The sequence below is a fragment of the Embiotoca jacksoni genome, unplaced genomic scaffold (assembly GCF_022577435.1).
Source record: "Embiotoca jacksoni isolate LCO1_2020_lvr unplaced genomic scaffold, fEmbJac1.0.p SCAF_20, whole genome shotgun sequence".
NCBI classification, from domain to species: domain Eukaryota; kingdom Metazoa; phylum Chordata; class Actinopteri; family Embiotocidae; genus Embiotoca; species Embiotoca jacksoni.
In genome coordinates, this window is record NW_027185341.1 from 3,435,502 (window position 1) to 3,462,620 (window position 27,119).

A 27,119-nucleotide genomic window follows, 5' to 3' on the forward strand; every position below is an offset into this window, starting at 1 on the left:
GCAAACCTTACCAATATCCTAAAAGAGGATTATATCAGAAAATAAACCAAATAATCGGAATATTTATTCCTCACATTTAGCTTTAATTGAATTATTTCCTTCTAACAACTAGAATCTGTTGTTAATGCCATGACATAGCGAGAAATCTTAAATTCAACAGCAAATTGCAGCATTTAAATCAATCGTGCACTTGTCAATTATTGAACCGTGCATTGTTTCAATATACCTGTACTAGACCCCTTCTTTAATGGTGGTGATTTTGCTCGAAGAAATACTTGTTTTTTTGTCTCGGCTTCTGTATCATCACTTAAAAAAAGGATGGCTGTTAGATATTATTGAGATCTAGTGACCACACTCACATGGCAATTGTTGAACTGTTGGGTTTCTCTAATGTTTTAAGGGTCAAGTGCCTTGAAATAACTTTTGTGATTTAGGGCAATATAAGTCAAATTTAATTGAACAGATTAAAAAAAAAAGTCACCATCTACTCCTATAACGGACCTTAATTACGGATAAATTTAAGATACAGTTAAATTATTTAAACAGAAATCACTTAAAGCAATTATTGAAGTTCTTCCTGATTAGATAAAAAAAAATATAATATTTTATATTATTATCCATTGTTAGTTTCATTCATCTCAACCAAACCAGCTGTCACTCTTCTGCAGTGAAACACTACGGCCCTCCGAGTGTCCTGATGACATGAAGGAGAAACGAGACAAATATCTTTCAGGTGGTCGGGTTTGTCTGTCAAATTTCAAACAATCATGCTAAACTGAAATGTTAGTGACACGAGCTGTAAAGCTCTTGCATGTGGTCGGACCTCGACCAACTATCCTTGACACTGATGATGCGAAGGAGCTATATGCACCCTTTTCTCTTCACCAGCGGTCTCAGTTTGTGACATCAAAGGCAGCTCGGCTTCAGTGGCAGCAGCGGTCTAAATTTAACACCCCTCTGTGAGAAGGGAAGAGAATGGTTTTACTGCTTTTACACAGTCACTCCATTGACTTCTGTAAAGTCTTCACTCGTGCAGTGAACAAAATTGTAAGAGAACAAGGTTAATGTAAAGCATTTCCAGACTTCTGGAATGAAGTCACAGTATTTCTTGTCTGTTTAGGGAATCTATGCCATTTTTTTTTAGGCTGCGAACAAAGACTTAACGTTTTAATATTAATAAGTTACTACTTTCAATTTGAGTTAACTATGGACGAATGAAAGACTGTTCCAAGTTTAAATTGGTCACAGACAGAAGAAAACTTATGGAACAGTTCATATCACCATGCTTATGTGTCCAACATATCACTGATGAATAAATTGCTGTGACATTTTAAAAAGGCTGAACTTTACAGTTTGTTGTTTCATTGATGCCCATCAGTCTAAATCTGAGCAGTAACTGATGCGACATGTCACTAAGACAAATGTTTTATTTATTTTTGATTAGAAAGTTGTAACCTGATAGAAATTTTACACTGCGTGTGTTGTGTTAAAGGTTACGGTGCTGCATCTGGAGTATCCAATGGACAAGGGCCACAGCCAAACGGTGAATCATCACATTCTGCGCACTTTCTGTAATTTGTGGATTTGCTCCACAGAAGCTTGTTTTCACAGTTGTTGTGTTTTTGTTTTTGTTTTTCTAGGGAGGAAACCTCAGAATGGTGTAGGTGTAGGATCACTGCTGATGCCGTCAAAAGGTAAATTATGAGCCAGCTTCGCAATTCAACTGCTCAAGAATTGGAGACTCATTACTTTTACTCTTTTGTAAGGTGTGGGTCAGGCATTTCGGCCGCAAAATGGATATGGTGGATATCCTACAAAAGGAGTAGGTCAGTGATTACACAATGTGAACATTGAATAAATTTGAACTGATTTCAGAGTGTAATTTTAATAATGTTTCACTCAGGTTACAGACCAGCAGCTGGTGTTTCAGGTGGAAATGAAGCCAAATCTAACGGTAAGTTTTTTTTTCAAAATTGTGAAGATTTAGCAAAATCTCAATGGATGCAACATTTGTATATGTAACCACATGTATACTATTTTTCAGGCTATGGTGCAGCTGCTGGTATGAACAAAGGAGTAGGGACAAAAGGTAAGTTCACCGTGTCACTCTTTAAAATTAGGTTAAAAGTGTAATAATATACTGATTTAAAAAAAAAAAAATGTTTTACTTCTTGTATTTTAAGGCTACGGAGCAGCAGCTGGTGTGACAAATGGACACGGTGGCCAACCACGGGGTAGGTATTCTAATGTGGACTCAGCTAAGCTTGAAAAAAACACATTTTGAGGTGACTGGAATTGTTGCAATGAAAGTTTGATTGTGCTGATCAGCTTTCAAATGAAATTCTCAAATCAGAATATCAGAATCACTGCTTTCCATTGACTTTGATTTCCGCTTGCCACGTGTTTCTAATGAAGGAAATCTAGCAGTTTTACCCAACGGAAACGGAGCTAAATCGAATGGTAGATAAATACATTTTTACAGTCTTTATCTTTATGTTAGAGATCATTCTTTGTGATTCTATTGATAAATTCCTATAATTATTCTGTAAACTTTGTTTCAGGATATAATGTTAAAGCTGACCCAACCAATGGACAACAAATTAAAGGTGCTGTTATACATATCTTCGCACTGAGGATGTTCACACACTGAACAACTACATGGTTCAGTTTAAAAAGCTCCCTCTTGTTGCAGGATACGGTGCTCAGGCTGGCGGATACGGTGGGCAAGGAACGAAAGGCAACGGTATTTGAGATGTGATGATGTGCTAGATTTAGGGTTGAGTTCAATGTACAGAGCACTTTATTAGGAACACATGCGCAATTTAAATCAAACCAATACAAGAGCTCTGCTATTAATCGTACTTTAATGAAGCTTATCCAGTTTTTTGTTTATATTGTCAGAAAGGTCATAATTATACTTTATGTTTATTGTTGAGGGTTTAGCAGGTGGTGTATTTGAGTTCTTAATATTTTTCTACCTCATTAACCAGCAAAATAGCAAAAAAAATTGAATCTGAACTATTAGCACAGGTGTTCCTAATAAAGTGCATTGTGAGTGTATGTGTTAGAGTTTTAAAAAGAAAATATAGATGATGCTATTTAAACCATTTTGGATTCAATTCATTTTCTTGCAAAAAAAAAGTTTAGAAGTGTGGTGCATTCACTGAAGCTATTTGGCTACTGTAATTGTTGGGGTCATAAAAATATTGGAAAAACTGTTGTTGTATGTGTTTGCAGGTAACGGTGCTGCAGCTGCTGCAAATAATGGACTTGGAACAAAAGGCAATGGTAGGGTATTACTCAAAGCATGTTTCCAATGTATGTTTATTAATTGGATACTCTTAAAATAATCTGGTTGCATATGATGAAAGCACAAAAAAGTTTTCAACTGGTTTAGAGTCAGAGTTGAAGAAAAAAAAAGAATTTGACCCTATTCAGGTTATATGTAAATGATGGATTGATGGAGTTCCTAAAATCCTCGTATGTATTTTCCAGGTTATGGTGCTAGATCTGGTGTACCTAATGGAAATGGCGCTAAAACCAATGGTAATGTCTGAAAAAATAAATAAAGCATTAATTGAGAAATAAATGTTCATTTGGTCAAATTTTTTCATATAATAATCTTTAGCTTTAGACCAAGGAGCAGCTGCTGGCCCATCCAGTGGTAATGGAGCAAGACCAAATGTTTAGAGATGGAGAGAGGTCATGGGAATGGGCTCTACGATAAAATACGTTGACTTTTTAAAACAATTTTTTTTTTGTGTGTCTGTTTGTTTTGTATCTTAAGTATGGCTCTGTGTTTAACAGGCCAAGGGGGAGCTGGCAGTAAACCCATGAAGGGATATGGCCGACCACCTTTTGGGGCAGGTAAATTATCTTCTGTTTGTTTTCCAGGAAATCAAAACTCTCACCTTGATACAACATTCATGTATCTATACCTCTTTGATTTTAAGGACAAGGTGTGGGGATGGGACCCTCCAGAGGTCTGGGAGTACCTCAGCTTTCCAGGAACCAAGAGAAGGGTAAGTGAAGGCCACTTCTCAGTGCTGAAGCCACCACCTGATACATCAGTAATAATGTCTTTATTTGTTCTTCCAGCATACGGCAGTAATGGTTTTAATGGTTACGGAGCTCAGCCTATGGGAGGTGAGTCATACAGGAGACTTATCACTTACTGCATCCCATGAAAAATGAAACATAAACCCTGTTTGTTAATGTATGGCTGAACTGTGTTTAAAGGCTACAACGGTGGTTATGGCAGTGCTGGTTTGGGTTTGAGACCTCGGTTTGGAAACGGGGGAATGAAGGGACCTATGCAGGGTAAAACAATCCTTATTGCCCAGTGAAACTCCTGTACCTCACTGATTTTATTATTTTCATGTCCCTAGATGTACTGCTAAGCACAAGTCCCTGAACTCATGTTGTCATTTTAAAATTTTAGGCTACGGTGCCGCAGCTGGTGTGCCCAGCAGACAAGGTCCAAAACCTAATGGTAAGCATGAGATATAATAGTATAATTAATATAGTCTATATATACTGTTAATATATATATATATATATATATATATATATATATATATAATATGTATAATAATGATATACCACATACAGTAATATATATATAACAGGTTTAAAAATAATATAAAATCACCTGCTGTAAAATATAAAGGTTATGCTGGAGCCAGAGTACCTAATGGAAATGGAGCCATGCCAAATGGTGGGTCAACATTCAATAAATTAATTATTAATATTACAATTAGAGTGTAAAATTAATATAAATGTTCCTGTTTGTGAATCTGTTAAGGTTATGGATACCCAAATGATGCTGCTAACAGGCCTGCAAAACCAGGTAATTCTAGAGCCACAATTAAATACTCGTAATTATTTTTGTATCTAAGTATGGTTTTACTTTTCTAACACAAGAATCTTAAACAGATGAATTATTTATCATTATTAAAAAAAACAAAAAAAAATTTTAAAAAAAAACAATGGTCGTTTGTTTACTATAACTGTCATTACATAATTAGAAGCAGTGGTGAAGAAGCTCATGGTCAAACAATTTTCATTTGTTCATATTATTGAATCTGTGGATCTTTTTGTGTGAAGCACAGCTGACAACGTTAGAAAAGCTCTGATGTCTTCTTTTTTTTTTTTTTTTTAAAGCATTTGGTAATATTCCAAATGGGTATGGCCCCAAACCCAACAGTAAGACTGTCATTTCCTTTTCAAATCTACTTATGATTCAAGACGCACCTTTTTTCATTTTTCATCTGAATCAAATTAAACATAATTTTCTTTTATGAATGGTTTACAGGTTATGGAGGCCCCAGAGGAGGTGCAGGGAGACCCCAACTCGGTAATACTTCTGTTGTAAACACAAAATGTAAGTAAAGTTTGGAGCTGTCTGTAAAAATGTATATGATCCCAAGGTTATGGAAATGGAGCTGTTCCCAATGGATATGGAAACAAACCCAATGGTAACTGATCATATTTCGTATTATGTTTTTTTGTTTCTTGGTACTGTGAGGGTATATTTATGTAACATTATGTTTGACCAAGGTTATGGAAATGGAGCTGTTCCCAATGGATATGGAAACAAACCCAATGGTAACTGATCATATTTTGTACTATGGTTTTTTGTTTCTTGGTTTACTGTGAGGGTGTATTTATGTAACATTATGTTTGACTAAGGTTATGGAAATGGAGCTGTTCCCAATGGATATGGAAACAAACCCAATGGTAACTGATCATATTTTCTATTATGGTTTTTGTTTCTTGGTTTACTGTGAGGGTATATTTATGTAACATTATGTTTGACCAAGGGAGATGTATACATAAAAAGGAAATGTATATTGTGCTGTGAATTGTATTTCCATTTTTATTTTTAATTTGTTTTTCTCACAAGGTCATGGAATCAGAAATGGTCCTACACTGGGTGGATATGGAGGTAAACCTAATGGTAAGTGTCAGCTGACAGATTTTTTTAAATTGAAGATGATGATGATGAGCTCTGAATTTAATTCGTTAAAGTCAATCTTCTGAAACAGTGTCATTGTATTTACGTTGTGTCATTTATTTAAAACATTATTTGTAGGATATGGAGGACCAAACAGAGGCTCAAAACCTCTACAAGCTACCAAAGGAGTTGGAGCGGTGTCACCTGGTGAGGGAGTGAAAACTCTCGATATTGGTACGATTTCTGCATAATTTGTATAAATATGTATGTATTTATGTATAATGTTAAAACTGAACCAACCTGAGCTGTCATCTCATTAGTGGCATTCAGGAAGAGACGGTAATAATGATGTTATCAGCAAGCACATAAAACCAAATATGTATGTTAAGCATCCTTTTGTTTGTTTGGGATGTATAAATTTGCTTATGAAAATGTTGTGTTTCACAGGTTATAATGGTCCTGCTGGTGTACCTAATGGACAGTGGGCTAAAGTTGCTAATGCTTGTAAAGCCCTCTTTATATGGATGTTTTTTTGTCAGCTTTATGTCATAACATTATTGTCATTACATAACACTGCAACACTGGATCTGACAACTTTCTGCAGATACATGTGTGATGTGTATAAGTGAATTTTTTTTTCATGTTTTCAGTTTCACTGTAGAGTTGTTTGTATCGTTCAGTCTTTGCTCTTAAAGGTTTCCCATTAAAGAACAATTTGGTTTTCACCCACATATCTGTTTGGTTGTCAGGTTACGGCACGACGCCAAATGGAAAAGGTCTAGCTGTAAAGGGTGCAGGTGAATCCAATGGACAGGGCCTAAAAGGGGGAGTTCTCTCTCTTGAGCAGCCGAGTGCAGCAACAGAAGAGGGTGTTGCACCTCAACAAGCAATAACTGAGGGTGCAGTGCCTGTTGCCCTTGAGCCGACGAGTGGTCTCTTGACACAAGGGAAATACCAGAAGCTGCCTGCACCTGTGCCTCAAGGAAAAAGCTACAAACAGACACCGCTGATCCCTCAGGCCACACCAGGACCAGTCCCAGCACTTCCTGAAGCCAGAGACCTAAAGCCCGCACCTGAACCTGGACCCGTGGGTCCAACGGGCAAGGGTCAGAAAGCAGCCACATCTGGACCTGGATCAGTGGGTCCCCAGAGTATCCCGGCACCAGAACCAGCATCAGTCTTCCCTCAAGGCAAGTACCCTGAACCTGAAACTGTACCAGATAAAACTCCACAGTTAGTCTCCTCATTGGCTTGGCTCGTTAGGTCGTCCCTTTAGGTAGATGTAATGGTATTTAAAAAGAAAGCCATGAATATATTGTGCCTGTCCTTTATGGTATTTAAACCTGACAGGAAAAGTTGGTCACAAAAGTCATTCTTTCTAACTTTGTGCACGCATTTAGGGAAACACATTCTCAGTTACCATTGTGACTAATTGTGCAAGAAGAAAAGATCCACTCTGGTTACAGTACTTTGCTGCTTACAACTCAATTTCTCCCCCTCTCACTTGCTTAATGTGCTGTTATAAGTTGAAGTTTTTACTGTCTTAAATGAAAATACTGTAGTGCATTTCATTTTTTTTTACTTTGTTTCACACAGACAAGGAAAGTTAGGGGAAAAGAATAAAGAATAGGATTATATTGCAGGGACAGTAGCGATATAAAATGTTTGTTATATGCATGTTCGACATGCAGAGAGAGGACAACATTTACAGTGATGTAAAAACACTCTATTTCTGCTGTGGAATTTTCCATTACACTGTTACCACTGTGTGAGTGCTGTGCACTGACATAGATTAGAGATACAAGAAAAAGCTTGTACATCTGAAAGTTGTGTTGTGGCTAAGATAAGTGCACAGTCGATAAGTAGCCTCTCAAAGTTTGCATAAGTGCCGGTTTGTTTTCTAATATTTTGCTTTGGATTTGGACTTTGTAGTTTGACTTTGTACTTGACTAATATATTGCCTCTGGAAGGTTTTTAAAGTAGTTTTTCAGTAGCTTTTTTGCTGAAAGTCAAATAAGAAGATTGATAGGCTACTGCTCGCAAATCTGTCTTTTAAAAATGAAACTAGCCAACTGTTCACTTAGCTTAGCATGAAGACATGGAAACAAAAGCTCAGAAAAAGCACATCTAATAGACTTCTAATAGGCTGCTTTTCATAGAATAAATAAGGTGGATACAATGGGTTCATGAGCTTTAGAAATGTTGATAGGCATTTTTTTGTTACCTTTGGACAGCTGTTTCTCCACTGTTTCTGGCTTTTATGCTAAAATAAGATAACCGGCTGCTGCCCCCAGATTACAGACTTCACATACAGCTATGAGAGTAAATAGACATATTACACAAGTCAAACTGTTGTCAAAATTTTAGGATATACATGACATCAGAATTTAACCAATTTACAATATGACACTAGACTGAAGGTGAGAAATATCTCTTTGTTTTATGGTCCTGTTTATACATTTTGTGTTTTATCCTTATAAGTTTCCATCTGGTGCATTCAGTGCATGGGTTGTGATAACTTTAACCCACTGAATCCAGATAATTGCTGATAAATGATGCAGCAAGTGTAAAAACACTTCAACGAGGGATAGTTGTTGGATCATTTCCAACCAGGCGCTGACCTTTTAGTCTCTTCCTTTCAGAGAATGGAGGAGCTTTGATTTCCAACGGACAGGGAGCTAAAGCAGCCAAACCGGGTAAATGTTTGTCTCCTTTCTTTGAACAATAAACAGAGGGGAAATCCTGCTTTAGTCTACGAAGGTACCAGAAAGTCACGTCAACCTGTGAATGATCCTTTAGCTTTCCACTTAGCGCCATCTTCAGCCCTCCGTTTTAATTTATACTTTGGTTTACACACACAAAACTAATCCATTGCCATCTTTTGTGTTTTGTAAAAATAACCATTTGTTAGCATGAACAAAAAAGACATAATAGGGACATCAAAAGAGTCCAAATCAGGGGAGTACTGCTGCTTTTCCAAATGCAGCCAAGTTAGAGTAACATTACGATAACACAAAGTCTGCTTGTATGTATTTGTGTGTTTGTTGTACTTTGAATTCTCGAGTGTGCTTGTAATCCATGTTTAAATATTGATGTTTTAGAGTGTGGACCATCCGGACTAAATGGACAATGGATGAAAATACCAAGACCTGGTAAACAGAGTTCATTGTTAATTGGAATGTAAATCCAGGACTGGTGATGTGCTCCAAAATTATTACTGTAAATCCATTGGTCAAATTTTTCTTGCATTTCCATTTTAGTGCATGCAATATATCCTAAAAAGATAGATTAAGTAATGTATTCATCCCAAAGGTAAATTGTCGTGTTGTAACAGACACTTCACACACATTAATAATAAAAATGGATAGTTTTTCAAGGTTTCAGTGAAATATTATGAAGCAAAATTTTACATTAAAAAAGTATTGAAAACGAATTCTAATGGAACCGTTTTTTGTTATCATTTCAGGTTATAATGCAGGTGCAGGTGCTGGCACAAACACAAAAGGTACGTGTACGCTAATGACTCAATTCAAGGGATAACATGGGATTTTGCATAGATAAAACAATACGTATTGTTTATCTATTTATTTATCTATGATGCTATAATTTGTTTTGAGGTTATGGAGCAGGAGCTGGGGCTCAAAATGGATACGGTGCTAAACCCAAAGGTAAATCTGTTTTTATTCTTTGTTCTCAATATTCTGGATGCGTGAAATCCTCCCAGTGAAGGAATTCACTGATGAATACTGAAACCTGCTGCTGGTTTAATCATCATATAAATGAAAGAATTACTGTTGACCTGGTGATACTGTATTATTGATTAGGAAACGGTGCCAGTGCAGGGGGATATTCAAATGGAGGAGCTAAAGCAAACAAACCAGGTAAAGAGCCTGCTAAATAAGGAATATGCTCGTTTTAGATGGAATTTATTGACTTCAAAAACACTTCTTGGTACTGCCACACGTTTAAGGACTTAATTTTCATCTGTTGTTTGAGTGTCATTGAAGTAAAATCGTACTCTAATTCAGTAATCACCCATTCAAATAATCATGTATTTTCTTTTTCATTTTTACTGCCTTGTTTGTTTTTTCAGTGAATACATGTGAAGTCTTTATATATATGAATGAAGATTTGTTTAATCCAAAGGTCCCAGAGCAGGAGGATACACCTTCCCTGGACTCAGCAATGGATACAGAGCAGGTAATATTTGCTCTCAGTCTAAAATGACATGAAGAATGTTTGGATATTTTCGTGGTTCTTTTTTTTTTACTTCCAATGAAATTTAGATGTGATTCTTACATTAAATGTATGTGTGCAGGCTTGGGGTATCCTTATGCAGGCAAAATGCAGCAACCAGGTAAATTATTTTATGTTCTCAACTAAAACTAATTCAGTCTGATAAGGCATTGGAAAATTATCATTTGAAGAGTGGAATTAATTTGCTTGTGTTCACTCAGGTTATGGACAAGGAGCCTACCTTGGAGCTGGACACGGAAATGGAAATTCTTATGGAGGTGCTTTTTCAAACAGAAAAGCTTTAAAAATGTCCTTTTAATTCAATTTATAAACTTGTGATTAGTTCGGCCTACTGTATCTTAAAAAAAAAAATCCTTAAAAAAAACCTGTCTTCAGGATTTTACTGATATTCTGCCATTTTTGTCAGGAAATGCGGATCCAAGTCAAGCAGCCAAGTCTAAACCAGGTAGTGCTGATTGTTTACTGAATTCATAAATGGATTTAACACAAGTCAATAACTTAGTTGATGCTTTATCCCAATTGTTGTTGCTACTAGCTCTGAGCACTGAGGCAGTTTATCATTTTTCACAGGTTATGGAAATGGCTATGGTGCTGGTGTACAACCCAACTATGAGAGTAAGGGCATTACCGGAAATTTTGATCGGAAGATTTGTTTCCATTTTGTCTGAATTACCGCAAAAGTCTACCTTTCTGTTTTTGCCAGGTCTCGGCCAAGGTGTGCCCACTGCTGATGGCAAATCAGGTACAAATGAGGATACAGTTAAAGCTAAATAAAACAAAAAAGGTGAAGTCAGATCAACACGACATGGGTAGTGAAACAGTGAAAATAATCCTTCGATGCTGATTCTACAGGTGGCGCCAAACAGACCCCTTACAATGGTGCCCCTGTGGTTCCTGCTGGACTAGATGGTAAGATCATACGGAAATCTGATTTAAGCATGTGTAAATTGCAGGATTGTGATAGTGGGCAAAATAATCTACATTGTAATTCACAGTGAAATAACAGAAAACTCCTTCTGGTAAAACTTTTGAGTTTGACTGATGAAATGCTACTGATTTCATTGAGTGTGCCATTTGTGCAAAGAGCTTTCTAACTTGTAACAGTTGTTTTCATTCCTCAGACTAAGCTTTTATGTTATGTTTTGTGTTTGCTTGCTCTTAAGTCATCTCCCTGTTTTCATCAGTGAAGGTGTAAAAGTGAACAAATATGATGTACACATTTCTTCTGTGCATTCATGTAGGAATGAGTCAGTTTGAGCCTCAGGCTCAATTTGGCGACATGTATGGAGGTATGTATCAGTTTAGACATTCAGATCTTTATAATTAAGATAAAACTTAATAAGAAATGGCAGTCACTTTTTGAAGAACCATTTTTATGAAGTCACCTCAAAAATGAATAGCACCCTGAATAGCATTAAATGCAGAACGCTAGAACTTCTTCCATTGTTACAGGAATGGGTGGCTTTCCTTTTGGTGGCCAGACACTTGGAATGGGTGCAGAGAAATCAAACGGCAAGTATGGTGAGTCGCTTGGAAAGCAAAAGCCAAAAATATAGCTTAAATTATTCTGCTGCTTCTTGAAGCACGGAACTCTCATGAATCTTAAACTCCCAAAAGTAAGTTAATTTCTCATTATTGAAGTTCTATCCATCCTTACGCTCCACTCACAGGCATCGGTGGGTTGCAGTTTGGTGGACAACCCGCCAGTACAGGAATTAATGGCGCAGGGAATTATGGTAAGTCTGTTATTGTTGCGTGATTTGGCTCGATTTGTGTGTGTTTAATGCGTAGTCAAAGTATCACTCTTGCTTACACCCATATTTTGTCTGCTTTCTAACTGTAAGGTTATGGAGGTAGCCCGTATGGGTCTGCAGGTGATGGTAAATCATCTGGAAAATATGGTGAGAACATAAATGTACTGCACAGAGTAATGCACCACAGTGTAGTTCGAACCCTGCTTTAGATGACATTGTTTTAACATACCTGCAGGTGGTCTTGGTGCCGGTATGGGAAGGGATCCTGCGCCTGTAAGATACGGTCAGTTTGATGACAAAAAAAAGGGTTTTTGTGTCGCCAACACTTGTCTTTCTAGAAAAGCAGCAGGCGCTGATGGAGTTATGAAAACAGATTCAGAATCTACAATTGACAGTGAGAAAGTAAGATGTCGTGGTCACTTTATACTATTCCGTCTCCATCTGTCCTCAGGATACGGTGGGTTCCCCGACGCTGGGCAGCTTCTTGGTCTTGGCAGGAATGGAAATACACCTGGCAAATATGGTGAGCAACAAGCTCAGCTGATTTGGTTACACTTAAAATCTCAGTTGTGATCCGGTTCCCCACTAAGCTCTCATTGTTCCTGTTCTTACTCTGTTCCTCCTCTTCCTCTGTAGGTTATGGAAGAATGCCTTATGAAGTTCAACCAGCTGCACTGAGCCCCGAAGCAAAATCCACTGGCCTTTATGGTAAAAACCTTGAAGGGTTAATAAAAGCATAAAAGTTGGTTTAGTGAAATTGGATTATTAGATAAGGCATAAGTCATCACAAAGATCCAGCTACAGTGATCTAACTTGGCTTTTGTAAGGACAATATATTTATTATTGAGTTTTACAGTTGCTGGCAGATGGATTTTGTTGACTGGATTGAGCCGCAACAAGAAATCAAAGAATGTTGAACCCTGCTTTTATAATTAGTCGACAAAAATACAAAAACATGGGTCGAACCATGAAACCACTGTGCAGCAGGACGCCCTCAAACCAGTGTACACAGCATGCATTTGTTTTTTTATTTTTTCTATTGAATTTATTCACTTTGTTTTAGGTCTCTCTGGGTCACCATATCAGCCTGAATCTCTTGGACTTGGAAATAATGGGAAATCAACAGGAAAATATGGTGAGACCGAGCGAACGTGATGGCTACCTTTTTATGTGTCGTGTTGTTATTTATTTGGTTTTACTTGTCATCTCTGTGCGGTTGCCCACTGCTAGGTGGAGGTGAGGTTCCCTATACTCAACAGAATCTTGGTTTTGGGAGTGAAGCAAAATCTTCTGGGAAATACGGTACAGAACATCATTACTTGTGTTTTGGTTTGAACGCATTTATCTGTTTTAACATGTTCATTGAATGGTTTAATATCGATCTCTCAACAGGTAACCAGGGAGCTTACCAGCCGCAGCCTCTTGAGTCTGCAGCTGAAGATATAATTGGTGGAGAACATGATATTCTGTCATTCTTGCAACTCATTACCAGTCGAGTTGGAAATGTACCCATGAATTGTACATTTATCTCCTTTTTTTGTCTACAGCTGATTTAAGTTATGAGCCACTGCCAGATTCAGCAGGAAAATCCTACGGTGCGTCGGAAAGAGAAGTTTCTTCCTGAGACATTCACAACACAAATAGACCCAAAACTTCTCCTGGTTATCTTATCTGATATTTGTTTCATCTTATCTGTTAGTGAAAGGAGAGGTGCCGACTGGGACACTTGCAGTTGAAGGTGAGGGGAAGTCCACTGACAGATATGGTAAGTATAATTTGTATTTCTGCATCTGCTGTGGCTCCACTGCATTCAGTTAAATGTTTTGCTTTTATTTGTCTTTCAGAAAATGTGGGCTACATAAACGGACAAGTGCAGCCAGAAGGTAATTCAAAAATCTAAATTGAACAAATAGTCGAAAGAAAATATTGGAAATCTAAGTAACTTAATCTACTACCCGTATCCATCCCCCACACCCCCTCCCCACATTTCTGCTCTCCTCCCTAGTTGCTGCATTTCCTGCTGCTCCTACTCCCAGCCCCACCCTGGCCCACCCATCTGCCCCCTCCTATTTCCCTGAGTTGCCCTTCACACCTGATGAGCCTGGAGTGGATGGTCAGGACCTGCCCGACGAAGTGGGCACAGACAGCTTCGATTCTTCACCCGCTACAGAAGCGCAGGGTGTGGCTGAGGTGCCTGAGCAGCCCGATGACCAGCTGCCCCGTCAGATCCACATTCAGCAGCAGCTCAAACTGCATTTTCATCCCCAAGGCAAGTCCTGGAGGGGTTGAAAGCGGTGCCAGATAGATCATCTAGGCTCTAATGAAAATGAGAGACTGAACTGTTAAGGAAGGTTGCATATCCCATTTAATGCTGGTCTGGTTTACCTGGCCGGGTGACAGATTGAACATTTAGGTGTCGGTAGTACTGTGTGGGGGAAATAAGAAGATTGTATCCAGAATAATATTTATAAGCTGGACTGAGGTGCTTTTCCAGTGTTTTTCCTTGAAATATATTTTTTTGTTGTTTACGTGTCAGCCTCACTACCTCAAGAACTAGCATAAGAAACTTATTTTCTAAACGATTTGAGTTTCTTAAAGCAATTGTTTTGGAGATGTCCTTATTCATTTTCTTACCCAGAAGAAGAATGATGCCACTCTCGTGTTACATGTCACATTAAATACAAAGCTGCCACCAGCAAGTGGTAGCTTAGCTTAGCATTAAGACTGGAAACCGGGGGAAACAGTTAGCCTCTCGCAGTGTAGCAAATTCCACTTATCAGTAACTCTAAAGTTCACAAAATTAAATTTTTGCATGCAAATTTATTTTTGTTTCATAACATATTGTTTGTTTAAATCCATACAACAACCAAAGATGTAAATGTTCAGCTGTGGTTTCACAGAGCAGACTGGCTCTTTTCAACTTTCCGTGCTAAACTAACCGCGAACTGACTCCCGTTCATATTCAGCATATGGGAATGGTGTCACTTTTCCTCTCTGGCCCTCATCAAATAAAGCCAAAGAAGCGTACATTAAGAATGTTATACTATTACTTTAAAGGGATATTTGATTAGACAACTTTAGTTTAACATGCTAACAGATGAGTGCGGGCAGAAGCTGGATGTACTTTGTAATAATAAGTAATCAATTTAAATAATACAAAAACAATACGTCAAAACTTTTATATAACACTGCATTTTTTTTTTTTTTTCCCCCTTCAGGAACAAAGAATGGCAAATATGATTTGAATGGTTTTTTGGGGAATAGTGGCTATCAAGGTAAGAACAGAATCAGTCAAATGTTTTTCACTGTGCTTAATTTTCCTCTCTCACCTTTCTACTGTACTTTTTGTTTTCTCTCTAAAGGTTGACTCTGCTGATGACCGATATAATCCCTTTCTTTAAATGTTAAGTTTGATTGTTTCCCATTTGTATATTATTTTTTATTTTATTCTATTCAGTCTGTCAGATAGTAGTGGTAGCCATATTTTTGTGTTTGTAAGTATATAGCATATATTACATTTCAACATTTCTGTATATTTTCACTTTTTTTTGTCCTGCACTTACTGTCCACTGTATCCAAACAAGTTGTAGGTGGATGTAGTTTGTCTGCAGCATTTGGTCACTATTTTTATTAAAGCAGTCAGTTGTGTTGGGTAATAAGAATATTTTTACAAAAAATATGAATTCAGTCTAATTTATTTTCAATGGGAACATGTTTTTTTGTACAACTTGTAGCAATAATGTGTTTATTATTGTACAGTATTTGATTGAATAAAACCATCAAATAATCCTAACAGTGCAACATTTTTCTTTAAACATCTGTTTCAAACTATGTTACAGAATATAAAAATCGATTTATTATGTTAAAATTTACATGAGGAATTATCAATGCCAGTGAAGTCATGAAGAAAACAAACTCCTTGTAAAGTGTTATAATCCCCCGATCATCCTGACTGCAGCATAGTTGTAGACGAGCCCCGGTAATAGGAGCGTGCGTGCAGTGTACAACAAAAGAAATACTTCTGTATTATTATTCTGCATTATATGAATCATGAACTTGAGGTGCGAGTTAGTTATAAGCCGTGACAAGGAGCAGCTGCGGCTGTGCACATGTCAGTTTGTGAGGATTACCCCAGCTTAGGAATGAAAGCTGTCTGCTGATTGGTTCCACTGAAACCATGCCATGTACCAGCTCAACAGGTAGCTTGCACGGAATTACACCTGTCCGATGATGGGTTTCATGGGCGAGAGTTTCCGGCTGGCTGTGGTCACGGCCGCGCCAGAAAGTTTGGATCTCTTTTAGGATGTAAATGGTGAGGAACTTGGACCATCATCTAAATGTAAGGACGCTGGCTACAGGAAGTCATGATGCTGCTTCACAAAGGACCACGGCTCTTGGACTTTACAAAGACCCCTCATCACCTTCAGTTCAACAAGTATGTCCTAACGGGTTACCGGCCGGTGTCCACGGCTCAGGAATGCCTCAGGAGCCTCTTCTACATGCACAATGAGCTGGGGAACATTTACACCCATGGTAAGTCCAGAATGTAACCGCATACCTTTTGCTTTCAGCTGCTACTCTTTCTTTAGGAATCCACTCCAATAAGGGTCATTCTGGACTTAATGTTAAAATGAATTAACATTAGAATATATCCTCACACCAAAGCAAGTTTTTCACATCTTGTATCCTATTAGTCTTTATGGGGTTTGTACAAACAATATGGGTCACACATGTCAACTACTCTCACTTATGGCCAGTTTCAGGCGTACTTGACAAGGCTGTGTAATGAGGATCTAGGGTATTAGCTGTAATCTTCCCTGGGAATCACAGTCCTGGAAATATCCAATGGTTAACTAGGGCTTTAAAGGGACTGATACTTCTCTGTTGCTCATTTGTATCTTTAGCAAACCATCCTAAGGAGACACCGGGGTTTGCGTAGATTTTGAGCAGTTGCAGAATCATAGTATGTTAATGAGGTTCTTTAAAATGACTACTTGTAAGACTTAAGAATTAAAGTGTGACTTGACTTGTGCAAAATTAGATGGAAATTCTGTGGTGCGTGAACTAAACACTGTCCAGCCTTGAACTTCCGATGCATCTTCGAGCTCCATTTTCTCCTTGACTATCCCACAAGTTCATTAAGGCTAACACTCTTACTGAGAGGAAGTGCAGGGTATTAGCAGTAGACTGATGCCTTGTTTTCGCTATGCGTGGAGCCAAACTACTGCTGTTCCTGATTTAAAAACAAACAGAGGAACCACTTTATGGCCATTTAATTCCTCATTTTGTTTTGCATCAGGGGATGTTTCATTGCAACTGTTGTGATTAGATACCAGGTCCAAAATATCACTAGAAACAAAGATGTTGTTAACCTGCAGCAGCAATATCCATGTACAAATCTCAATTTGTAACTATCGCCTCACAATCTAGCAGATTTGAAACAATTACCTTTCTTTCTTGACCAAATGTCTCTTCTTTCCCCATTTGACTCATCTTCCTTTTGTTACAGGTATTCCTTTCTTCCTTTTCTTGGTGCTGCTGCCATTTAGTATCCCTTGGATGGAGGTGGACAACGTCTGGATATGTGCAGTTCACTACCTGGCCTGCCTCTGCCCCACCGTAGGCTCAGTGGTCTATCATATTTTTATGAACCATGTGGGAGGAGAACACGTGTACGACTCCCTGCTCTCCCTGGACATGTTTGGCGTCTGTCTAGTTAACACCCTAGGTACGTTAAACTCATCAAGCTGCCCATCAAGTCTTTTGGGGGCACAGTTAGGTATTCCAGTGAAGAATGAGTGCACACTGATGTGAAAGTCAGTTTAAAAATAGAACAGTCACAACAGTGCTACATGTCCTGGATCCTACATTATCCATGATGCAACTAAACAACGTCCTTCACGAGACCTATTGTCTCCTGTAAAATTAAATGTCATCGTTTCAAGTGTCTTTCAAATACTTTGTCTTGAGCCAGACTCAAGATGTTTAACATTCAAAAACTTTTTGACTACAGCCTCAGAAGACATTATTCAAGGTCAAAAGGTTTATATTAAGTCTTTAAAGACTCGGGTCTCATCAAACAACAGTGGGAACCAGGTTCCAAGTCCTTATTTACACTCTGCATGGGCCCCTTCGCTCCAGACTGAAATATCTCAACAATATCAGATGGTTTGTTATGGACAAACATTAGTGTTCCTCAGAGGATGCCTCTTATCTAATGTTTTCAGTGAGTCTTAACTATGTGTCCTGGCAGTCAAAACAAGTTTTAAGCTTATTACTTTTCTAACTGAAGTTCAAATATCCAGTCTGCGGAATTTTTTTTTTGTATCCTAAAAATAACCCTAACAAAAACAGTGCCAATAACGCAAACTCCTTCCCTTTCCTCTCCAGGGGCACTCCCCATCATTTACATCACGCTTTTTTGCTACCCAACCGTGCAACGGGCTGCCCTGCTGGCCTACGTCCTCCTGTCAGCCTACGGGATCTACTCCGCCACCACGGCCCGCACAAATGTCCTGCGCCTGCGAGCTTTCGCCTGGCAGGCTTTGTTCCGCTTCAGCCTCTTCCTGTTCCGGGTTTATGGCAGCGGGGTGGGCAGCCCCAAGTCCCTGCGCCTCTTTGTCATCATGGACTCTCTGGCTGTCGTTGGAGGGCTGGTCAACATCATCCAGATCCCTGAGCGCTTCAGCCCGGGCCTGTTTGACAACTGGGGCAACAGCCACCAGATAATGCATGTCATGGTTATTTGCTCAATTATCTACCTCCACTGGGGCACATTGGAGGATTTAGCCTGGATCAAGACCTACCAGTGTCCAACTGAGTGATGCCAATGGGGCATCTAGTTCTCATACGCTCACGCTCGAGGCTTCTGATAGAAATGAGATGTAGGATTCAGTGAGGCGGGAGGAGTCAAATATGGAGCAAAGAAGGGAGGCTGTTTTAAAATGCACTTTAGTCCTACAGCTGCTGAAATTCTTTAAAAGGAAGTTTAAAATTTCACTATTTGCCAGAGACGAACAAGAGGAACTTGCAGTGTTGTAGCTGTGGACCTCAAATACCAACACATCAAATCAAACATCCTGAGCATACTTGATTCATAGTTTGTTGATATGCAGTAGTTTTGGGTCACGCTACCCATAACAAAATAGTTTTTAAATCTAAAAATGAAATAACTGTAATAAATTATATATTTTTATATCTTGGTCTAACTTGTATTTAATTCATGCATGATGTACATGACGTGTCTGACAGAGTGAAAGAAGAGGAGTAGTTGAATGCTTCTGTTGTTTAATTGCAAGAAAGATAAGTTGTATATACACTTGGAAAAAGAAATCACTGATATTGCTATTGCTAAATGTCACTCCAAGAGTTATCTGTTTTCATTTGGATTTGGCAACACGTTACATTTTCTTTCATCTTATGAATAGATCCCTTTCTGGCATTAACTTAAACTGCACCTTTCAAAGACACTATCACCTTCAAAACAAAAGCATGGAAGAACCGAAAACTGCATCAAATTATGCGAAATTATGGCCACTTTAGGAAAAAGGGTGAGTTAAGTTAAGTTTTGAACGTTGTTGAAGTTGCAGGCTTTGAATCCCACAACCATAAACCAGCAGCTTTATTGCTTTACAAGACACGGGATCAAAGCATTCTTGTGTTATCTGCAACAGTGAACGAGCTTCCTCTTCTTTTTACCCCCAGTAAGAGCTACTTGGTCCGTTTGGGTGGATCAGTCTTCATCTGAGCTGCTGTCGTCCTCGGCCTCCGATAGGTCGGCAATGGGAAACCGCAAAATCGCAGCTACTCCACTCAGCTGAGTCAGTTCTGAGGAAAGAGTGGAGGATAAATCAATAGGTGACCGTACACAGGGAGTGTTGCAGGAGGAGTTTATGTCTGAGTGTACAGAGGCAGCCGGTGCAATTGTAGCCTGAGTGCTTGACTTCTTCAACTGAGAATGGTATCAATTAAAAAAAAAAAAAAAATATCTGTCAAGTCATCACTTCATGTGCAGTGCTGAGTGTTATCAATTCAGTGTGCTGATGTGGCATCAGTAACGCAACTATACAGTTATGAAACATGTAGGGTGATGTACGTTGGCATTATTTTACTGAAGGAGATGCAACAAAACCCTCCAGAGAACTCCACATGTTCATTTTTAATAGAGGGTCCCCATTTTGTTGGCGTTTTGTACACAGACACGGATGCATGTGCGCAGTACAGTATATCGTTTCATTGAGGCGGCAGTAATGTGCTGAGTAGAGGAGCAATGCATCGATAAAGTCAGCAGAGAAGAAGACGACTAACAGGCAAACATGGATGTAAACAATGACGGCCTCAAAGCTTTTAATAGAATTGTTCGTGCAAGTGTTTCTGTGCTTGAAAAAAAAAGAAGTCAATCCAACACACAATGTGCTTTGGTGAGAAGCACTGAATGTAAACACAATAAAACTCAGTGAAGTATTTTTAACCACCTATAAACCACTTGGGGGGCAACAGAAACGAACCATGACAACAAAACTAACATAACAACTGTTGAGTGGCTGTGCAAACAGTTTCACAGTCAGCAAACACAGAGCAACGCTACCATTAGGAGTCCGATGTAAGTCCAGTATGCGCTCTGCTTTTAGCTCTGTTTTTGGTCTCTACCAACGCCTTTAAACTGTGTCCAGCTGCCATTTTGCGCTGGACAGGTAATGCACGGTGAATTTTAGAGCTGCCTGCTACGATAGAAAAAAAAGCACTTCAAAAGCTGCGAGACTGAACCGAAACAGCAACGGACAAAGACAAGAAAACAAGACAATTCATTGATTCATAATTTTGTAAAACAACTATTACTGGTGTGTTTTTATCAAATATAATTCGCTGAAATCAAAGTAGTTTATCACTTACGTTCGCCGGATACGTGGAGGCTTGAGAATATTCTGCATGAAAAAAAAAAAGAAAGAAGAGAAAACTCGTCAGCTGGATGTTCTGCACACGACAAACATGTCCTTCATAACGTCTCATCCTACGACACCCCGCATCTGCGCTCCTTAACAAACTAACAGATGCTCGGTCGTCCGTCCCTCTTAAACAAGCAACCCGTGCTTTAGATGCGAAGCCCATGATGAAGACTAACGACCAATTGAAATCCTAAAATCGAATCGTTCATCGACTCGCGTGGCTTTTGCCTGATCTGCCGATCCTTGGCGCCCCGCGAACTTACCTGACATTCCCACCATTGTCCCTCACGTTGTCTACCAATCGAACATAACGACTCCTCGTGGCGACATCCTGATGCCTGGACGCACACGCAGACAAGACGGAGAGAATCCGCATTAAAACGGCGAACCGATTCGACCAAATCGGTTTGGCCGATGACTCTCGTTTGCGAGGATCTGGGACCAGAAAACGTATCTCTCTGTATTTACCTGAACAAGTTATCACTTATCAGCAAGGTGTCGACGGCGAGGGCGTCAGCAGCTTTCTCCACGTGAGCCACTCTGCGAGGATGCAAAGACGCAAAAGGTTGTTGATGATCAGTGGGAGTAAAATGAGGCGTCTGCGGCGCGCGGCTGGTTTACTGTCCGGGTCCTTCGTCACTCACCCGTAGAAGGCTCTGTCGGGCTCGTGCTGGAGCATCTTGTAGAAGTCTTCCAGGGCTTTCACCTCCCCAGCTGCCTGAGAGTTATACATGAACACCAGTTTACACGATAATATATGGAGGGCCCCCCCCTCCCCCCCCAACTGGGGTCGAATAATATTTACGTGAAAATCCATGTGAAGGGATAAATATCCAGAGTGAAAGGATTCACAAACCCTGCACACCGGTTAATAAACGGTGGGAGTGGATTGCTGAACCGTGAGCAAAAATTGGCAAACTGTCCTTGTGGCTTCCATAACTCAGCCTGCTGGCACTGGATGCAAACTGTGAGGAGGGTGTAATCTGTCAGCAGCTACCACAAAGTCCATGTTGACAATTTATCATTTAATATCTATCGCATCTATCTGATTCTACATGTTGCACAGGTTCTGAACTTTTAACGGGGGATTTAAATTAAACCGAAAGAATTTGCCAATGAGTGTGTACGGTATATTTTCACATAAGTATTTGTCCTCACCACATGACCCTCCATTTTTTTTTTTTTTAACTTAAAGCATTAGTTTATAGGATGATGTGAGAAATCACAAGACACATAGTCACCTTTGTATCAGAAAGCCGATTCGTCACAGTGGGGTCAGAGAGGATTTCTGCGAATCAAAGTTCATTTTTACTGAGTCATTATCTTATCATGAGATTTAACTGTCACTCTTTGTTCCAGCAGCTCCTACCTTTGAGTGAATACTTGTGGCCTGATGACGAGTGCACCAGCATGAATTTGGGCCGATTCTCCAGCAGGACCTTGTTGTCCTGTCGCACTGCCTCTTTAAAGAGGTAGGTGATGAACTGGTCCTTCACGAACCCTGGACTGGCCACCAGCATGCACTTCACCACTTGTCGGAGGCAAGGAAGAGGAATCAAAATTGAAACACCTCCAGTGTCTAGTTTGATTTCAGATCTCAGAAAAACAACAACTGAAAACAGGCGAAGAGGTGTGTGGCAGCAACAATAACGAAAGGCATCATTGAGATGAGTGAAAGGGAGGTTCGCAGCACAGACACAAATTGATTAGTAACACGAACTTTATAAGGGGAAGCACGGGACAAAAGCAGGAACATGCGTAGGTGTGTCAGCGAGTACACAGCAGCTTTACCATCAAAATTGATGTGGCGAAGAATGGCCTGCATCACGGCCTCATAGAACCTCTCCAGCGCCTGCAGACAGAGACGGACAGTTGGACATCAAACAGAATGCATGACGATTACACCTTGTCCCAGTCACGAGGTAACAGGCGTCCAATTTTCGTATTTGCACTAATACACTTTGTTTTTTTACAAAAATAACACCAGCTCTCATCATTAAACATATGCATCTAAAGTAGCCTGGTATTACCAGTCCCAAATTCACTTTATTAATATATGGGTCTTTTCATACGCCATTAGTGATTGTTTTCAGGCACGTCCTAATAGGCATAGACCTCGGGTTAATTTATAAATAAATGACTGGAGCAGCCTTGAACCAAACAGCATTGACCACCATGTGCGGTATGTCGTCTGTCGAAAATTAAGTTGCAAACGACAGAGATTCATCTTTTTAAGGTCTAACCTTCAAAAACACTTGTTGCGAAACAAGGAGCGTCACCGGGTCGACCGACTACCGGAACCAAACTTGATTCTCCCATCAGTCTCTCTGCCATCCCTTAAGTCTGTTCTCATATTTCGATCCTTTCTAACAATCTGCACTTTTAAAAACGGCATTCCGCTTCCATTTCTTTGCTCTGAAGGTTCGTCAGCAGCTCTGCGGTTACCCGAGAGACGACTTACCTTCTCGTGCTGAGTGCAGCTTCCCCGTCTCTTGCGAGGAATGGTAACTTCCACTTTTGCGCGTAACAGAGTCATGGCCGGGGTCACCAGCACCAGGTTGGCCAGACCCTCCTGCATCACCACAGCAGCCACATCTGCCTTCTGTGCTGGATCGCATGCCTGCTCTAAAGAGAAGAAGGTGAGATTATAAAAAAGATCATCCGTGCTAGTAGGTTCTTCAGGAAGTTCTCCAATACTATAAACGATTGCATTTTACAGTTCAAGTAATTTATAATTATTGCTTGTAAATGAACTGAGTTGTTGTAGAATTTCAACATGACTTTATTCTTCAAGGTGAAAGGTGAAAATTACAGAAATCTGACAAATCTGCAAAAGTTGTGAGATGCAGCTATGGACCAGTGTCTGAGGAACATTTCTAACATCTTGTATTGTTGTTCCTATTACAGCGCTCTGTGATTATATGTAGTTAACTTATGATTAATGCCATCTGGAAACGAGATCTCATTGGCTGACTCTGAACAGAAAGAGGCAAACATTTATGTTTTGTCAGAGTCTGTTTCCATGGTTTGGTTTTATTTGGCCTGTTAAGATAAATACTGTTCATGCTTGGCTGCTCTTCAAATAGTAATAGATCAATAATGACAAGTATATGTGATCCTTCTATCAAGAGAGCTGTCGGCAGTCTGTTTAATGTGAACAAACATGAGTTTAATACAGAAATGACCTCATCTTGCAGCTTTTTAGTTATTTGGAAATAAATCATGTTTACGGCTGAGAGAGCAGTTGCTAAAGACCATGAGCAAGATACTTGTGACTCCATGTGATTACTGTTTACAGATCCTATTTGACGTACAATTGGGAAGTGCTTGCTTTAACGAACCTAGAAAGAGAGGAGTGAATGCTTTTGCTGTGATTGCTCAGACCAAACAAGACAAATCGTGGAGTTAAACACTAGCACCTGCTTACCGATTCTATCCAGCACAACACTGTCCCAGCTCTTTTTGGCAAGAGTGAACTTCCTGTTGAGCTCAAGCTCAATAGTGTGGTAAGCCCCCATCTGAGGACAGGAAGACACAACATTGTCACAACCACTTTGAGTGAGTGGAAGGAAATTACAGACATGTTATGTCAGAAAAGACCCATTTACACAGTGGAACCAGCCTGGCGTCACAAAGATGCTGGAAACAAGTATGAACCATCCGCATCAAATTATTGTGCCGAGGTTACATTGACCCATTTCTATTTTTTTTGTTGCACAGCTGCTCCTCGTGTCCTCATTTACAATGTTTACAGTAAGTAAAAGGCACTAGTGGTGACTTTGTTTTGCTGGTCTTCTACATACAGCCCAGTGAGTTGAAAAAGGTGTGCTGTGTCAAGTTAGTTTATGTCGAGAGACAGAAACATATGATTGTGACTCATCTAAGAGACTGGGAAAAAAAGATTTAATTGGCCATGTCACCCAGCCCCGGAGGTTTGTTGGAGATCTCAGACCTTGACATACTGGTTCTCCTCGAGGTTAGTGCCCTTTACTCTCAGCTGGCACGCCTGGGAGTCAAAGTCGATCGTCTCCACAGATAAAGTCAGAGTAGTCCGAACTCTCGAGCTGCCCACGCTTCCGGTAGGGGACTCTGTCTGCACCTTTCTGTGGGAGCAGGGGACACGGGCTTTAGTGGGGACTCTGATGACAAGTTGTTTGTGTGTGTGTGTGTGTGTGTGTGTGTGTGTATTCCAGAACAAAACACTCACTCAAACTGTAACAGCAAGGCATTAAGTTGAGCTACGTTAATTCACGACTTCCTGAGTAGCTAGTATTTCAAAAATATGCTGTCTATGGTTATAATGTTTACAAGATTTTTTTTTTTTAACATAGACACTGAAAGAAATAGTAAATAACAAATATTCAAAAAAAATATATACTGTCATTGTCTTTCCTCGATGTCATTACAACCCCTGCTAAATATAGTTGCCATTGCTATAATAATCAAGATACATGCCTGAGTTTGATTGGAACTGTTTTTAGAGCTGCGGAGATTCACTGCGAAGAGTGGAGCCTTGCAAAAACAGCATTATAGCAAAAGTAATCTTGTGTAACACCAACAAATCTTGGTGACACCAACAGACTGAACAAACTGGTTAAGAAGGCCGGCTCCATCATCGGCTACAAACTGGATAGTCTGGAAAAGGTGGTGGAGAGGAGGACGCTGAGCAAACTATTATCCATATTGGATAATCCTGACCACCCCCTCCACCACCTGCTGCAGGGACAGCGGAGCACTTTCTCGAAAAGACTCCTCCAGCTCCGCTGTCACAAGGACAGAGACAGGAGATCATTCCTGCCGACCGCAATAAGACTGTAAAATAACTCACCTCTGGCAAAATCCATCACAGTACAATAACACTGTTGTCTGTGTTTCTTGGTTGTTTGTATATAATATATATAGATATATACTGTACTGTATACACTGTGCATTTTATATTTTATACTGCTATTTTATTGCTTTTCTATTATTCTATTATTGCTTCTGTATGCTGCTGTAGCAAAAAAAATTCCCCTCGGGGATTAATAAAGTAAGTAACTACCTAACCTAACCTAACCTAACCTAAATAAAGCTTTCTGTTGCAACATAATAATTGCAATGGATGTGTATTGGGGTGTTTTATGGCGGCTGTAACAAAGGTAGATAGGAACTAATCCCAACATCCTTCTCAGTGAGGCTGGGTAACTGTCCGACTGTGTGCACTACGGGGCTTCAGCTGTCACCCTCGTGTGATAGAGGTCAGAAGTTACCTGATAGTCGAGGCTCTTAAGCTGTCGCCCACTTGGAGCAGGTTGTAAGTGTGCCACATGTCCTCCGCTTCATCGGGCATCAGAGTCACCTGGCTGAAGAAATATTTGCAATCAATTAGGCGGCCTCTGCACTGGAGTCATTCGTGGTTATCAAAAAAAAATATAAACAGTGGCTGTGCTCCTAGTTTTAAGATGTCCACCCATTGTTTGCGTCTGGGGAATGACCCGGATGGTGCAGTTACGCATGGGCTTCCATGCTGCTGCAATAACTATGAAGATCACATCAAATCTGTGGGGTTTGTTTTGTTTACTCACTGTGAGTCTGCTCAGCCATTAAAGCTAAAGCTACAAGCAAGAGTCTGAGTGGCACAAACTGAGCTCACATAGGTTAGAAACGTTTCGTGTTTTGTGTCATTACATATTTACTAATCCCAAAGTCCCCCACACACACACATTTAGGTGAATGTAAATCACATATAAACATTTACAACGACTTGGTTTGACACATGTACAGTCACCTACGAATTAGCACGCTGGTTAGCCTGTTAGCCACTCACTCACTCACCCGGCATTATCTTTCTCAATATCTTTATGAAGCAGCTTCATGGTCGGGTCGTACGATGTACACGGGAGTACTAGTGTAAAGCTGATAAGTTAAAGTGTATACGCGTTAGAGGCATGTTTAATTTTCAGTGAAAAGGCACACTAGCCGAGGCAAGCTCTAAACTTCAGAATGAATCAGTCGCCGCGGGTTGCCAGGCGCTTAGGACATTACGTCATGCCAAAATACGTCATCACTTCTTCCCGTCATGGTCACTTCCGTGGGTGTCGCTTTTACTGCGCAACAAATACAAAGCGATACAAACGCGGATATTTGATGAAATACGGAAATTTGCGGTTTAATCTTGCGATGTTCGATAAAAAAAAAAATAATCTTCAGTTTACAACGAACAAAACG

The 27,119-nt window shown here is 39.7% G+C and overlaps 3 protein-coding genes and 1 long non-coding RNA gene across 4 annotated transcripts; 3 read left to right on the forward strand and 1 right to left on the reverse strand.

Annotated features, from left to right (window-relative positions):
- Window positions 1–2,431: 2,431 nt before the first annotated feature.
- On the forward strand, window positions 2,432–12,540 carry cmn (calymmin). Its single transcript, XM_069156284.1, has 29 exons — window positions 2,432–2,460; window positions 2,562–2,606; window positions 2,693–2,743; window positions 3,238–3,288; window positions 3,496–3,546; window positions 3,808–3,867; window positions 3,954–4,022; window positions 4,099–4,146; window positions 4,240–4,320; window positions 4,442–4,492; window positions 4,670–4,717; window positions 4,805–4,849; window positions 5,164–5,205; window positions 5,315–5,356; window positions 5,906–5,959; window positions 6,706–7,146; window positions 10,103–10,156; window positions 10,275–10,313; window positions 10,414–10,470; window positions 10,620–10,658; window positions 10,784–10,828; window positions 10,917–10,955; window positions 11,066–11,122; window positions 11,455–11,502; window positions 11,666–11,734; window positions 11,884–11,949; window positions 12,058–12,114; window positions 12,203–12,250; window positions 12,419–12,540. The coding sequence occupies exons 6-29, from the start codon at window positions 3,834–3,836 to the stop codon at window positions 12,538–12,540; spliced, it is 1,695 nt and encodes a 564-aa protein (XP_069012385.1). The 5' UTR covers window positions 2,432–2,460; window positions 2,562–2,606; window positions 2,693–2,743; window positions 3,238–3,288; window positions 3,496–3,546; window positions 3,808–3,833.
- Window positions 12,541–13,513: 973 nt separating this feature from the next.
- Window positions 13,514–14,057, forward strand: LOC138202010 (uncharacterized). The gene is made up of 4 exons (XR_011178620.1): window positions 13,514–13,562; window positions 13,667–13,732; window positions 13,812–13,850; window positions 13,973–14,057. It is a non-coding gene; the product is annotated as an uncharacterized lncRNA (long non-coding RNA).
- A 2,274-nt stretch (window positions 14,058–16,331) lies between these two features.
- On the forward strand, window positions 16,332–19,046 carry LOC138202004 (progestin and adipoQ receptor family member 4-like). The gene is made up of 3 exons (XM_069155648.1): window positions 16,332–16,500; window positions 17,477–17,695; window positions 18,358–19,046. The coding sequence occupies exons 1-3, from the start codon at window positions 16,332–16,334 to the stop codon at window positions 18,789–18,791; spliced, it is 822 nt and encodes a 273-aa protein (XP_069011749.1). The 3' UTR covers window positions 18,792–19,046.
- A 191-nt stretch (window positions 19,047–19,237) lies between these two features.
- pelo (pelota mRNA surveillance and ribosome rescue factor) lies at window positions 19,238–27,061 on the reverse strand. The gene is made up of 13 exons (XM_069155630.1): window positions 26,727–27,061; window positions 26,162–26,254; window positions 24,865–25,015; window positions 24,340–24,430; window positions 23,374–23,537; window positions 22,704–22,764; window positions 22,282–22,443; window positions 22,154–22,200; window positions 21,557–21,630; window positions 21,381–21,452; window positions 21,176–21,250; window positions 20,860–20,891; window positions 19,238–19,794 (listed from the first exon to the last, which is right to left on the reverse strand). Exons 1-13 carry the CDS (start codon window positions 26,765–26,767, stop codon window positions 19,700–19,702), a joined length of 1,158 nt encoding a protein of 385 aa, XP_069011731.1. The 5' UTR covers window positions 26,768–27,061; the 3' UTR covers window positions 19,238–19,699.
- Window positions 27,062–27,119: the final 58 nt, after the last annotated feature.

Excerpts from the sequence above, each read along its gene's own strand:
- cmn (XM_069156284.1), top strand. The coding sequence starts at position 3,834 with ATGAAGGGATATGGCCGACCACCTTTTGGGGCAG. Across the intron at positions 4,321-4,441 it reads AATGAAGGGACCTATGCAGG|GCTACGGTGCCGCAGCTGGT; the intron begins GTAAAACAATCC and ends TTAAAATTTTAG. Across the intron at positions 12,115-12,202 it reads TAAATCATCTGGAAAATATG|GTGGTCTTGGTGCCGGTATG; the intron begins GTGAGAACATAA and ends ACATACCTGCAG.
- LOC138202004 (XM_069155648.1), top strand. The coding sequence starts at position 16,332 with ATGATGCTGCTTCACAAAGGACCACGGCTCTTGGACTTTACAAAGACC. Across the intron at positions 16,501-17,476 it reads GGGGAACATTTACACCCATG|GTATTCCTTTCTTCCTTTTC; the intron begins GTAAGTCCAGAA and ends CTTTTGTTACAG. Across the intron at positions 17,696-18,357 it reads CTGTCTAGTTAACACCCTAG|GGGCACTCCCCATCATTTAC; the intron begins GTACGTTAAACT and ends TTTCCTCTCCAG.
- pelo (XM_069155630.1), bottom strand. The coding sequence starts at position 26,767 with ATGAAGCTGCTTCATAAAGATATTGAGAAAGATAATGCCGG. Across the intron at positions 24,431-24,864 it reads AGGAGAACCAGTATGTCAAG|ATGGGGGCTTACCACACTAT; the intron begins GTCTGAGATCTC and ends TCCTGTCCTCAG. Across the intron at positions 22,444-22,703 it reads TCGCCACATCAATTTTGATG|TGGTGAAGTGCATGCTGGTG; the intron begins GTAAAGCTGCTG and ends GCCTCCGACAAG.